Raw genomic sequence first — 14000 nt, 5'->3', positions numbered from 1 at the left:
TGCTGGTCCCTGTTCCAGTAGCTCCAATTATCATTCTAATCGAATGAGTCAGAAGACAGAAGTGCTGTGAACACATGTGAACAGTTGTGTTCCATTTTTAATATAAGAGCCTGTAAACAACCGATACGTAGGAAAGAAGCTTTTACCTTGATGCTCGCTGCTCTACAGTACATCAAGATGTGAGCTAAAGCACATAGTGCACAAACCAGTTAGACAGCATGTGACTGTGTATGTATATGCTCATTAGAAAGCACTCTGTTACTCTGTTACCAGCTGGACTCATTTGACCGCTGCCAAGGTCAGTACTGGTCAAACCCGTATTTTCAGTTACAAGTGCCTCAGCAATCATAATCATAATATAATTAGTCTGTTTTCTGTTCTGTTCTGTTCATGAGGTTTTCTTTTTAGCAATAAAAAGCCCATAATTTTACATTTGTCATTTGTCTGATTTCCCCCTGAGGTCAAATAATGACATTTGTGCAATTTTATGTCAAAATCAGTCACAATTCTCTATTGTCCAACCGCTTTTCATCCCTCAGAATTAAACAAGCTGCTTTGCCACTTTGTCTTTAAAGCTGATGTAGAGTTTGGACACCATTGGTTAAAATCCGTTTTCTGCTTCTGTAAATAAGTTGGTAGAATATGAGCTGTTCTTAAAACGTTAAAGATTAAACATTATTTTTAACAATTAATGTACTATATTTTTGTTTTGTACAATATCAGAGCGAAAGTAAAGAAGCACCCTGCAGAGGTTTGGCCACTCTGAAAGATTTGAAGTTTCAGATAACTTTTACCAAGGTCTTAGACCCTAATGACTCTTGTTAGGCCAATAGTCTTGTTCACAGTCCTCATTAGAAAGACAAGGTGTGGCAAAGACTTTTCAAACCCATCAACTCCACCCAAAGACTCCTCTAGGCAGCTCCCTACCACAATTTAAATAACTGATATCCACAGAGCACAAGACAGCTATAAGGAGATCAGAACATCAGTTTTTGAACAAGACCTTCAGAAGACCAGACATGTATAAAGAACTAGAGACTCAGACTTGAGTAAAAGCCCAAGTGCTCTATCAAAAAAGTGACTTGAGCAGAAGTGGAAGTGTTCTTTAAGCTTCATACTTAGAAAATACTAAAAGTATATGACATTTTTTGTAAACAGAATTGACAGCAACATGCCACATACAAATGATTTTATAATTGTAATGAGGAACAATGCAGCACATAAAAAATGTAACACAGTAAAAGAATTACACTCATCCAAAATATGTAGTGAGGTAAAAGTAGGAGACAAAAATAATACTCCAGTAGAGAACATATTATTACAGTATTATAGTACTTACAGAAGTGAAGTAGTTTTACTTCGCTACTATACATCTCTGCAGAAGACTCTGCAGAATGTGGAGTGGTGGTGCACTGTTCTACTGTGCAGTGACAGCAGCACAAATATGACCTTCATGGAAAAGTCATGAGAAGAAAAAAATTAAAAGGAGCATGTAAACAAGCCTGATGCAGTTTGGAAACAAGTCCTGTGGACTGAGGACGTTTGGCCACAGTGATCAAAGTTATGCCTGGAGAAAAGGTGGGTGCAGAATTTCATGAAAAGAACACTTCTCCAACTGTTAAGCACAAGGGTGACTCATCATGTGTTGCAGCCAGTGGCACTGCGAACATTTCCCATATTGAGGGAAGAATAGATTCAACTGAATACCAACTAATTCTTGAAGCAAAAATACCATACCATCTGTAAAACTGAATAAATAAATAAAACTGATCATAAACACATCTCAAAATCTACAAAGGATTACCCCAAGAGGCAAAAGCTGAGGGTTTTGCCTTGACCATCACAGTCCCCTGACCTACATATCATTGAAGATCTGTGGATATACCTCAGAAGAGCAGCCCATGCAAAACAGCCCAAGAAATTGATATAATTAGCAGCCTTTTGCAAGGGAGAATAGAGAAAATCCCCCAAATCAGAATCGAAAGACTTTAAGCTGGCTACAAAAAGCATGTCCAAGCTGTGGCACTTGCCAAAGGGGGTGTTGCTAAGTACTGAGGTGCACAAACGTTTGCTTTATGCCCTTCATTTAATATTTCTACTAACCATAATGCATGGTTATTAAATTCGTTATCGTCACTGAGCACTTGTGGCATTTTGTGCCGCCGGCCCTTTTCAAAATGAAAAGGAAAAAAACATTATAAATCTGATACGGCGAGGAGGAGAGACACTATGACAGAGAGAGAAGATATGAGTGGTGTAATAGATGCATAAGGAGATTGCGAGAGTTTGTCTTGTGTTGATGCTCAACACTCAGATTGGTGTGCGTCTGTCAGGAAATGAAATGATCCTATCAGCTTTCAGACAATCGGACTCAGACCGCGGATCCGAAACAGCAAGCCGTGTTGGGTTTATGGCTGTGTAATAATAATGCGGGAGGGAGAATAAGTCATCTTGAGAATAAGCATTAGATTTCTGGGACAATGTAGGGCAGTTTCAAGTGGCAATAAGCTAAAACTGTTGTTGCACAAACTGTGGTAAGTTTAATACTTTTCAATACTTTTCTAAGTGCTAATGCTCTAATTGAACAACAATTCAATACTCTAGCTTCAGTGCATTCAATATTTTATCTAAAAAAGCACCAGGCTGGTGATGTATTTTGCCTTCAATTGAAGATGATTTTCTTGATAGAGGATGGACTGAATTTAGAGAGAAAGCTAAATCTGTCAGTAAGCACAGCATGTCAGAATTATGGAGCATATAAAATTATTAGAGCCACACAGATGGCAGATTTCCTACAATTATACTATTTCTATGTAAAGTAACTTGATTTACTTCATTTTGCCTATTTATGCTTTTTATCTTCTACTATAATTTTAGTATCAATAAATTATTAATAAAGTGTCCTTATGTACAGCTTTGGTCAAAAGTTTGCATAACCTCACTATGGACGTGAATGACATGTTACTGTAATGTACCAGCACCAAAGCATGATGCTACCACCACCATGCTTAACAGTTGGTACAGGGTTCTTGAGGTGGAATACCTCACCTTTATGGTTACCTTTAAGGTTCTTTCTTTTTTGTTCCATGTGGTCAGCTACAAACATTAGTCGAATATAGAGTTTAAAGTCTTTTTGGCTTCTTTTCTGGACAGCGGTCTCTCAGTCCTTAGTTTCGTAAAACTGACTCAACTCAACTGTAGACAGTGACAGTGGTGTTCCAACACCTTCCAGTTCATGGTATTCCTCTCAGCTAAGGAGGCAGTTTCCAGACCATAGCAGAGAAGCTAAATTTCCCAGTAACTTGATGATCTTGAAATCGGCAGTTGTTTAGAAATCAGCCACATCATTTTAGCATATGACGCCTCAGTACATAGCAAGTCAATATTTGTCACCATATGCTGTCAGATGAAAATTATAATTATAACAGAAAAAAATCTGGGATCTGCATGGAAACATCAGGAACTGGTGACCTGGTGAGTTACAACTTTATGCCAAGGACTACAACAGGGTGGACCCAGTGGGTTCATGGCTAGATGGCGGTGGCCAAGGATATTGACATAGCACTGGAATTAAAGTGTCCTCCAGTTAATCACAGCTGCACCCTTGAGCAAGGCACTTAACCTCAAGCTGCTTCAGAGGTGTTGCAACATCTCCCCTTCACCTCGTCCCACCATGAATAAATTAATAATATCATATAATAATATATTGCAGCAAAAACAGAAGCAGGCCAGAACACAACAGGCGATGTCATCAGGTGAGAGCACATCATGTCAGCACAATCCTGAATTCAGAGATAAACTGGAGCCCTGTTAGATGTCATGTCACATCAATATCTGTATGATTGTTTCCTCAAAATATGTGATTGTTTGTATTATGATTTATAATACAATATATCATAAAATATGTTATCGTGGATAAGAATGTCTGGTAAACTAATGTAACTTATAAGACAAGGTAAACATGTATAATCAGTTGGCCTCATAATTTATCAGTGGTCAGCTTTTGGAGTTCACTGTGTTCACTGAACTTCATACAGTACACATTGGCATTCAAACGTGGGCACCCCTGGTCAAAATGTATTTTGTGTGAATTGCTTAGTGAGTAAACAATGACTTGATTTCCAATAGGCATAATATCTGTTGGATGTGTTGCTTTTTTAAGGTCTATCCTCATATTTTCAATGATGTTTTGGTCAGAGGACTGTGATAAAACTTAAAAATAAAATTTCTGTTTGAGCCTTTTGAGGTAGTTCATTACGTATTTAAGGTATTTTTGATTTATTACCCAGCTGTAGAAGCTTTCCTCTTTTCTTCTTATCTTAACCTTTTTACAGACAGATGTTTGCGTCCAGAATTTGCTGGCATTTAACTGAATCCATTCTTCCCTTCACCAGTTAAATGTTCCTTGTGTCACTGGCCGCAGCACATTTTTTAAGCATAACCATTACACCCCGGTTCTTACGAGTTGGAGAGGTATTCTTTTCATGAAATTCTACACCCATTTTTTCTCCAAACACACCTTTGCTTACTGCGACCAAATAAATCTATATTCAGCAGCACATTGGACTTGTTTCCAAAATGCTTCAAGCTAGTTTGGTTTATTTAGAAAATAATGAAATAAACGCTTCTTTACTTCTGATGACTCTTTCATAAAGGTCATATTTGTACAGATGCACAGTAGAACAGTGCACCACCACTCCAGAGTCTTCCTGAATATCTTTATCAATCAAACAATCAAACAGGGTTTTGCATTTCCAGCAACCCTACAAGCAGTTTTTTCTGAAAGCTTTCTTGGTCTTCCAGGCCTCAACTTGACCCTCAGCATTCTACTTACACTGTAAAAAAAAAATAAAGAGCGATGCCATAGAAGAACCACTTTTGGTTAAATAAAGAACCATGTTTGTAATAGAGAAGTGATATTAAAATTGATAAAGAACCTTTACATCAAAAGACATTTTTTAGGGTCTTTTAAAACTTCTCATCTTTATGACAAACATGGTTCTTTATGGAACTAAAGGTGGCCTTCCACCAACTGCCATTTTTTATTACATGACAACTCAAGGAAATTACTGCTTGAAAACATTTTGCTATCTTCTTACAGCCTTTTCCTGCTTTGTGGGCATCAATTACTTGAAATTTCAGCAGCTAGGCAGCTGCTTAGAGAAGCCCATGGCTGCTGAACTGTGGAACAGGTTTGAGGATTTTGAGAATGTATAAAGCTGGGATATTTGGTTGCGTTCTTAATCAAAGCACTTAAAGGGGAATTCTGCTTAATGCCATTGTTTAATATGTGTTAGTTTTCTGTAGCGCTGCATTGGAGCCTTATTGGTTTCAGAGAATTCAACACTGCAGTGAATGCAAACCTTAATGCAGTAACAAAAAACATTGTTTTGTTTAACAAAAAATCTTCTGAAAGTTAGATTTCAGAAATCTCCTCGATGTCACTGATAAAACATACACACTGACACACAGAGTAACTACCTATTGTGTTGGTGTTGTTTGTATTTAGTATTTTTGTTGAGCAAATAAACCTAAATTTTCTTAGACTTAGACTTGTGTTTTCTGTTATTACCCAACCCTGATTATATTTCTCCAAAATGGCAACTTTATAGGAGAAGGAAAACACAAGTTCAATAGAAATCAACATAAAAATAAGTCATTTTGCAGCATTTCTATTATTTACATAGATTGCACAGAGCAGCTTCAGGGTTCTAATGATGAGGAAAACTAAAAAAACGACGATATTTGTCTATAGATAGGAATGTGTGGTACTTCCAACCTAATTAAGCTTCTAGTAGAGATTTAAAAAGCAGTATCATTGACATATCCAACAAAAGGGTGGTCCATCCTACTCACCCAGAGAGAGAGGCCAATTATGCTGTTCTGGACTCCAGCCACGGACTGCTTGCATGACCTTGTTTAATTTTACATGAAAATCCTTTAAAGTTTTAAGCGTTTCTCAAATACTTTCTCCATTGCATTTATTTTCCGAATTGAGTAAGACCCTCTGTACTAATTAGCATTTAGCAGCATGGCTTATTTCACATACAGCTACAATGAAGTCTGGCCTTAAAGACTGAAGTCAAGCTTAGAGGCTTTTTCAGTCTTACAGCGACTATCGGTGTTATCTGCACCTCTCAGAGGAGTATTACTGCTTGTAAAACATGAAAAGTGAAGGTTAAGAACACAATGAGGAGATTAGCATCAGCTCTTATCTCTAAGCCATCCTGTAGGCATAGCTCAGCGTGTTTATACGCAGCCGTATCAGATAATTGAGGAGTTCTGCTCTGTTGGAACACTTTCAGCCTCTGGTGGTACCGGTCACACGTATTACTCTTGCTGTGGATGAGGGCAGGTTGACCCTGAAGGTGTGAAGTCTTCGAGCTGTGATAACGGAAAAACAGCCTTTACAGTATTTATTATAGCACGCAATCATGTGCCATCTATTTACAGTAAACGCTTCTGAGAACAATCTGACTGGAAAATGTTCTGCCCTCCTCCTTCTCCTCCTCCTCCTCCTCCTCCTCTTTCAAATTTCAGAACAGCAGTAACCTGGAGCCTAATTCACAGATCTTTCCGGTCGAAGATAATTTTCCTGTTCAGCCGAGTGTGAATTCTTCAAAGAGATGGAGTGGATATTTTCACTTTGTCGAGTTGAATTCACCATTAAAACAGGGAAGAGCATGAACATGAGATTTTAGCTGCCACCTTAAGGGTCTGTGGCTTCGCTTCCTTAAAGGGCCCATGTGTTGGAAAACTAAATTTTACTAGCTCTTTGAAATAAGAGTTGATTTTCGGTCCAAATACGAAAATAAAGCCGCAATAACAGTCCATTTTGAATTTACTAGGTTTATTTATTGCCATGTCACAAAGCCTATCTATTCAACCAATCAGTGCATATATATATATATATTAGTCTTAAAGGCCCAGTAGCAAAAAAACAGCCTGTTTAGTTCCAAGATTGGAAGGTGGAAAATGATCTATAAACGAATGACTGTTTTTGTCGAGTTGAATTCACCATTAAAACAGGGAAGAGCATGAACATGAGATTTTAGCTGCCACCTTAAGCCTATCTACTCAACCTACAAAAGTAGCTCCACCCATTCACCTTGAAGTTATAAGAAAGTGTTATCAGCCCAATCAGTGCAGGTCGTTTACATATATCAGTCCTGAAGGCCCAGTAACAAAAACAGACTGTTTAATTCCAAGATTGGAAGTTGGAAAATGGTGACCTATAAACAAATGACTGTTTTTGGAACATAAATCCATAAAAATGATCTGAAAGTGGACCCATAGGTGAAAGAAAATTAAAAGGTAGCACATGGGCTCTTTAAACTAGACGTTGGTCCCCAAAGTCAACCAAATGAAGCAATAAATGACCGAGTATTTTTCTTCGCTTAAGTCAATTTAGTAGCTAACTCTCATGAGGGCGCTCGGTTTTCCAACAGCTGCGGTGCTGCTAAAGATCAGTTGCCGAAAATCGCATTAGACTTTGATTACGTTCCAATTTGACCCCCAAAAGCTTCAGCTCTTAATTACATTACGTGGGCTGAAAATCAAAGCCCTATTGTCTTGGCAACCTTTTGAAGAAAAAAGATGTAACTCTGTGGAATAGCGAAAGATGGGAGACGATGAATAAACAAAGAATAAACGACAACAATCGGTTAAAACCAACGAGCTATTTATTACGTCTCGCTGTTCCTAACAAAACAGAAACAAACAGGCATTGACTTACTAAAGACAAACAACAAAAGCAGGGAGCGGAGAGGGTGTGATACTCATTAGACTGGATAATTAGACACTCATTTTCACACAATCACAAACCCTTTCTTTTTAATTCCTATTATTGCGCCATACAAGAACAAAAACAGGGCACGGTTGTTGTCGAATGCAGCAGAGTGTTGGTAATTAAATCTCGTGGCAGGTCTGCCTCCAAACATTGATCCTTTTTTGTTTTCCAAAGACAGAATGGACAACGTTATGTCACTGAGACAATGATGGTCGTTTGCTATTTTAAAAACAATCAAGGCAACACAGTGATTTTTACACTCACTGACTACTGTTTATAGTGTCCACTAAATACATATACCTTGCCACATAGTTCACCATGACACCTATATGAGCTTGTTGGATACCCTATTCCAAAACCAGGGGCATTTAAATACATTGGGGCATTGGCGCTTTCTTTCTGCTGATATCTGTGGCTTTCCATAAGATTTTGGGGTGTTTTTGTGGGACATCAGGAACGTTTAAACTAGAAGGCCTGGCTCATAATCTTTGCTCTAATTTATTTAGAAGGATGTTAAGTGGGATTGAAGCCTGGACTTCCGCACCTAACTTATCAAACCATGTTTTTATGGAGCTAACTTTGTGCACGGGGGCATAGTCATACTGGACCATGAAAGTGTGCCTTCATCATATTGTTGCCGCAAGGATGGAAGCATATCATTGTCTAAAATGTGTTTGTGTGCTGTAGCGATATCATTTCTCTTTACTGGAGTGAAGTGACATCCCCAGCCCATTATCCCCCCTCCACCAAACTTTCCTGTTGACACTATGCAGTCCTGTAAGTAGCATTTTGTTAGAATTGACTGGCCAGAAAGTTCAGCTTGATTCATCACTCTAAAGAACATGTTTTCAGTCTTTCGTTCCAGTTGGATACACTTTACTTTTACAAAGTAAAATGTTATTTAGAGAGCATTTTGGATCAATAAGCACTTGTTAATATTCCTTTTATTAAATTTTATTTGCAAGTGATAGAATGATACAGTGCCAATAAAAAGTATTCATCCCCTTGGATGTAGTGCCACTTTTCCATAAAGCTTTGACTTTGATGAGGAACCCGGGCAGTCTTTCCTATCTCATCTGCTGAAACTTTTAACTCCTTCAGAGTAGTCATAGGTGCACATGGACAAAATTGTTGGTACCCCTCGGTTAATGAAAGAAAAACCCACAATGGTCACAGAAATAACTTGAATCTGACAAAAGTAATAAAAAATAAAATTCTATGAAAATGAATAATTGAAAATCCGACATTGATTTTGAACCATGTTTCAACAGAATTATTTTTAAAAAAGTAAACTCATTAAACAATCCTATTGAGCATCTTTGGAAAGAGCTGAAATATGCCATTTGGAAAATGCACCCTTCAAACCTGAGAGAACTGGAGCAGTTTGCTCATGAGGAGTGGGCCAAAATACCTGCAGAGAGGTGCAGAAGTCTCACTGACAGTTACAGGAATCATTTGATTGCAGTCATTGCCTCAAAAGGTTGTTCAACAAAATATTAAGTTAAGGGTACCATCATTTCTGTCCAGGCCTGTTTCATGAGTTGAAGCATGGTTTCATTGGTTAATTTTCATAGCATTTTTATTTATGATTACTTTTGTCAGATAAGAGCTGAGATTGTTCTGAACATTATGGTATAAAATATGTGGACAAAATTGTTGGGACCCCTCGGTTAATGAAAGAAAGAAATCACAATGGTCACAGAAATAACTTTTCTGTCCACATATTTTGTCCACACAGTTATTTCTGTGACCATTGTGGGTTTTTCTTTCATTAACCGAGGGGTCCCAACAATTTTGTCCACATATTTTATACCATAATGTTCAGAACAATCTCAGCTCTCTCTATAACAAGACCATGTGATCAAGAGCACTATGTAAAGACACTCTGACCCTAAACCTGGAAAACAAATGCCAGATTTGAGAGATTATTAATATTTCCTGTAAAAACATTTTGCCTTCACTCGTGGACAAATTGTTTTGCTGCTTGAAGTGGGTTAACCAGAGTCGTAGCCTCACTAAAGTAGTGGAATATTTGCATAAAATAGTATAAAAATGGCAAAAAGGGCAGAAGTGTCCATTAGTCAACTTCACACAAATCCATAGACAGGTGCACGAATTTGACAGTTACAAATGAAAGGCAGAGACTAGCATCTCGACCCGTCTTCATAGCCTTGTAACTAACTCCAGATCTGAGTCACATGCAATCTGGCAGTGAGATGCAATAGAAATGTGGGCTCTACAGAATCAGGATATGTATTTCTGTGCTGTATTATTGTAAAGACATTGACTTTGAGAAACACTGAATTTGATACGTAGATGTATTGAGAGAAGCCAGAGGATTCATAGAGAACAGGTACAAAAGAAAGCCACTCATTGACCTGCAGACAGAGGTCAACGTATTTTTAAGTGGTTGCTTACCACAATGCCATGATATGTCTAGGTAATCACACTGTGACAAGGTTCAATCATAACAGCTACAACCTACGAGCATCCAGAGCAGTATCCACATCTTCCTCCTGCTAAACTTTTGCCCACTCCTCCTCCTTCATTGGATGCCATCTCATTACAAATCCCCTGGCCTCATCTTGCTTTATTTAGCGGCTGCTCGGCTCTCCCCATTATGGCCTTATCGCCTAAGAATCATGATAAAAGGTCATTTCATTCAATCTGCGGCCGGCGCGCAGGCACGGTCATTAGTCTTACGGGAATGTTTTTATGTGCCGGTGAATTATGAGAACACACTGCCCCCTGCACGCACCGTGCCGACCTTGACGTTGTTCAGAATAAATGTTTATCAAAAACATGCTCTTGTTCTGTTTTGTCTCTCTCTCTCTCTCTCTCTCTCACACAAACAGCCAGCCCTCTACCTCAACAATGAAAGTGTCTTCTTAATAAGCATTTATCTCCAGCAGTGGCTTCTGAACACAAAAGGACCACAAGCATGCGCCGTCTCCTCGACTTCTGCTAATCATCCATCCTAAACCAGTCCAGGTGTTTGCAAACATCCTGGCGATCTCTCATAGCGGACGACTTCTGAAGGATGTAAACAGCAGAGCCGTAGACGGAGCGCACAAGTGTGTGTGATATTGTCTGGCCTCAAAAGCAGCCATCCACAGGGGAATAATAAGCGCGCTCAGGCCGGATGAATTCAGGCCTTGAGAAAGCTCAGCTAGGAGAATGATAATGAGAGGGATAATACCGTCGTAATTGACTTCCTGCAGGAATTCTCCGGCTGACGAACCCACCGGGTGCTTTTTCACCATTATTTCAGCCTTTTTTGGATTCCACTTCCCATGGTCAAGCTCAGAACGTCTTCAGAAAGAGAGGTTTGGGGTGAAATTGTTTATTGTGGAGAAACTTAATGACTCTACAGTGCAACCAGGGGTCACTCTGGGGACTACTCTGCCTTTAAGCTGCCTGTATGTATCTCTCCTCATGACTGAATTCAATAATATGAAACAATTTAAGACGAAACCATAGTAAAACTATTTCAGATATCAGGCAGTATATTACTGATAATTTCATGCAAGTCAGTCCTGGTTTCAGATCTGGTGACCTGGTGATCTGGGAAGGCCACTGAAAAACCCTGGACCTAATGTCATGTTTATGAAACCAGTGTGGGATGACCTTTGCTTCATGACATGGTGTATTATCATGATGGTATTCAATACAAGATGTGCAAACTGTGGTCATGAAGGGATGCACATGGTCAGCAACTCAAATATGCTGTGGCATAAAAGCTGACAAGGCAGGTTGGGTCAATGGTCAGGTTTATGCTGCTGGAGTCAAATTCTAATCCTACTATCTGTGTGCCTCAGTAGAAATCTATACTCATCCTCGATCCTCAGGCTAGGCTTCTTACGTCTTCTACTGTTTAGTTTTGTGCCCACTGCATCCTCAGCTTTCTCTATTGGGCTGATAGAAAGGGAACCCACATGGTCTTCTGTTGTAGCCCATCCACCTCAAGGTTGAATGTGTTGTGAATTCTGAGATGCTTTTCTGCTCAACACAACTGTACTGAGTGGTTATCTGAGTTACTGTAGGTCAGAACCAGTCTGGCCATTGTCTGTTGCCCTCTCCTATCAACAAGCCATATCGTCTGCAGAACTGCTGCTCACTGGATGTTTTTTCATTCTGAGGAAACTTCAGTCAGGACGTCCACAGTTCTAGAAATACTTAAACCAGCCCTTCTGGCACCGACCATAATGCCAATAGAAATGTGGGCTCTACAGAATCAGGATATGTATTTCTGTGCTGTATTATTGTAAAGACATTGACTTTGAGAAACATTGAATTTGATGCGCAGATGTATTCAGAGACGCCAGAGGATTCATAGAGAACAGGTACAAATGGAAGCCACTCATTGACCTGCAGACAGACGTCAACGTATTTTTAAGTGGTTGCTGATATATATATTTTTGACTGGTACTGTATGTTACACAGCAATATGTAGTTCTCTTGAGCGTTGGGCTTCCACAGTGCAAAGTCCAGAGTAGTAATGATAGAGATGCCGTTCTTCCTATTATAGTCAGTGGAACATCATCATGATTTTCAAGCAGTTATTTCAAGGTAAAATGCTACACAGTGTTGGTTCAATTCATTTGTAGCAGAGATTGATCGGCTGCTCAAATACTAAAACTTGTTAATCCTAGTCCTGGCATGGTTTTATGTTTCCCAGTTTCCCCTTCTCTACTCCAGTCAGGAACGGGTTTAGTAATTTTCTAGTAAATTAACTTGGAGCCTTAGAGCACTGCACTGCATAAAGAAGTGGGCTGGCATTGGCAATCCCTGATCTACACACTGTTCAACACATTTTCTTGCCATCTATCCAAGACCAAAACAAGAACAAAGACTCAGCAGCATGAGATTTCATCCGATATTCACAGGAGATACCAGCATATGATGTCGTTATTATTAACTTCACGCACACCACAGAGAGGAATAAGACGAGGTTGGCATTTGACTTAAAAGTCATTTTTAATCCCTAATGACATTTCCTTCTTATTACATACAGCCCGTAGCAGTCATATTTATAATATGATTATAAAACACACAGGGAGGGGGAGGGGAAGGGAGGATAATTGAAAGGCTCAAAGGTCTGGAGCAAAGTGTCATATAAACACTCCAAAGCTTTCAGCAGTGGACTGTTGTTAAGGCTGTGTTCTTGTCTTGTTCTCATAACGATGACACGGGGCATCATATGCACTGCGGGTTCTGGTACAAAGGATAAAAGGCACTTGTTGCGGCAGACAAAACAGACGTATTAAGAAAATGGCTACTGGTTGATACTGAAAAAGGAAAAAAGAGAAATCAAGAGAGATGGAAGGATGTAGCTGATGGTTGTGCCTTGAAAAATGGGGTTAAACTCTGCTTTCTGTTCTCAAATAATAACCTTCAGGACACGATAATAGTGTGGTCATTTGACAAATGGACTTTCGGTTCTTGAAGTCCTTCAATTTAGGCCCTGGAATTACAAAAAACAACCAATGAAGAGTAGAAAGAACTAAGGTTAAGTAGAGATGGGCGAATTCAGTGCTCCATGGCTTCGTCCTCCTCTTCATCTTCACTGCTCTGAATGAAATCATCTCCTATGTCATCTATAGAGGGTCCGGCTTCATCATCATCATCGTCGGCCACTAGTTCACCTCCAAGCTCTCCAAGCAGCTGCTCTGTATGCTCCAACATGGGTGGGTCCTCGCAACGCAGCTTCACATAGAGCTGCAACACAGACAAGGCAATAAAGATAAAGAAAATGAGTAAACGTCATGGTCTCTGCACACCGAACTCTCCACACACTTGCCTCAAACTAGTTAAATTAAGTACACCTTAAAATACAGTACAGTACATTCACTTGCTTGTGTGGCTTCTGACACGGTATGACATGCTGATCTCTATAGAAATTAACAAACGTAAGTCACCAGAGTCTGTGGAAGTTAATTCTTGAGTCTCTAGGATGTGAGTCTGAGTAGAGTCTCACGTTTCTGGAGTATGAGTTGAGTTAGAGTCGGTGGGTTATTAGTGAGAGTCTGAATCAAGTCTCAGGTGCATGGAGTAAGACTGAGTGGAAATGCACATTTGTGGGGTGCAAGTGTGAACATTTGGAGTTATTTGGAGTATCTGCAGTGAAAGTCTGAGTCAAGTTTTCAGTATATTGAGTCAGAGTCGAGTCGGAATGCAAGTGCAAGAGTCAGAGTTGAGTCTTTGGGTCTGC

The 14000-nt window shown here is 39.4% G+C and overlaps 1 protein-coding gene across 1 annotated transcript in view; it reads right to left on the bottom strand.

Moving 5' to 3' along the window:
• Positions 1-12741: 12741 nt before the first annotated feature.
• Positions 12742-14000, bottom strand: part of LOC140536926 (uncharacterized) — a 153048-nt gene continuing 151789 nt past the window's right edge. Inside the window, exon 11 of the mRNA XM_072659015.1 lies at positions 12742-13507. Coding sequence (XP_072515116.1) covers positions 13319-13507 — 189 coding nt within the window. The 3' untranslated portion in view covers positions 12742-13318. The remainder of the gene's footprint in view (positions 13508-14000) is intronic.

This window comes from Salminus brasiliensis, chromosome 1 (genome assembly GCF_030463535.1).
Source record: "Salminus brasiliensis chromosome 1, fSalBra1.hap2, whole genome shotgun sequence".
Taxonomy (NCBI): Eukaryota; Metazoa; Chordata; class Actinopteri; order Characiformes; family Bryconidae; genus Salminus; species Salminus brasiliensis.
The sequence above is the reverse complement of the archived record's forward strand: the minus strand, read 5'-3'. Positions and strand labels throughout refer to the sequence as shown.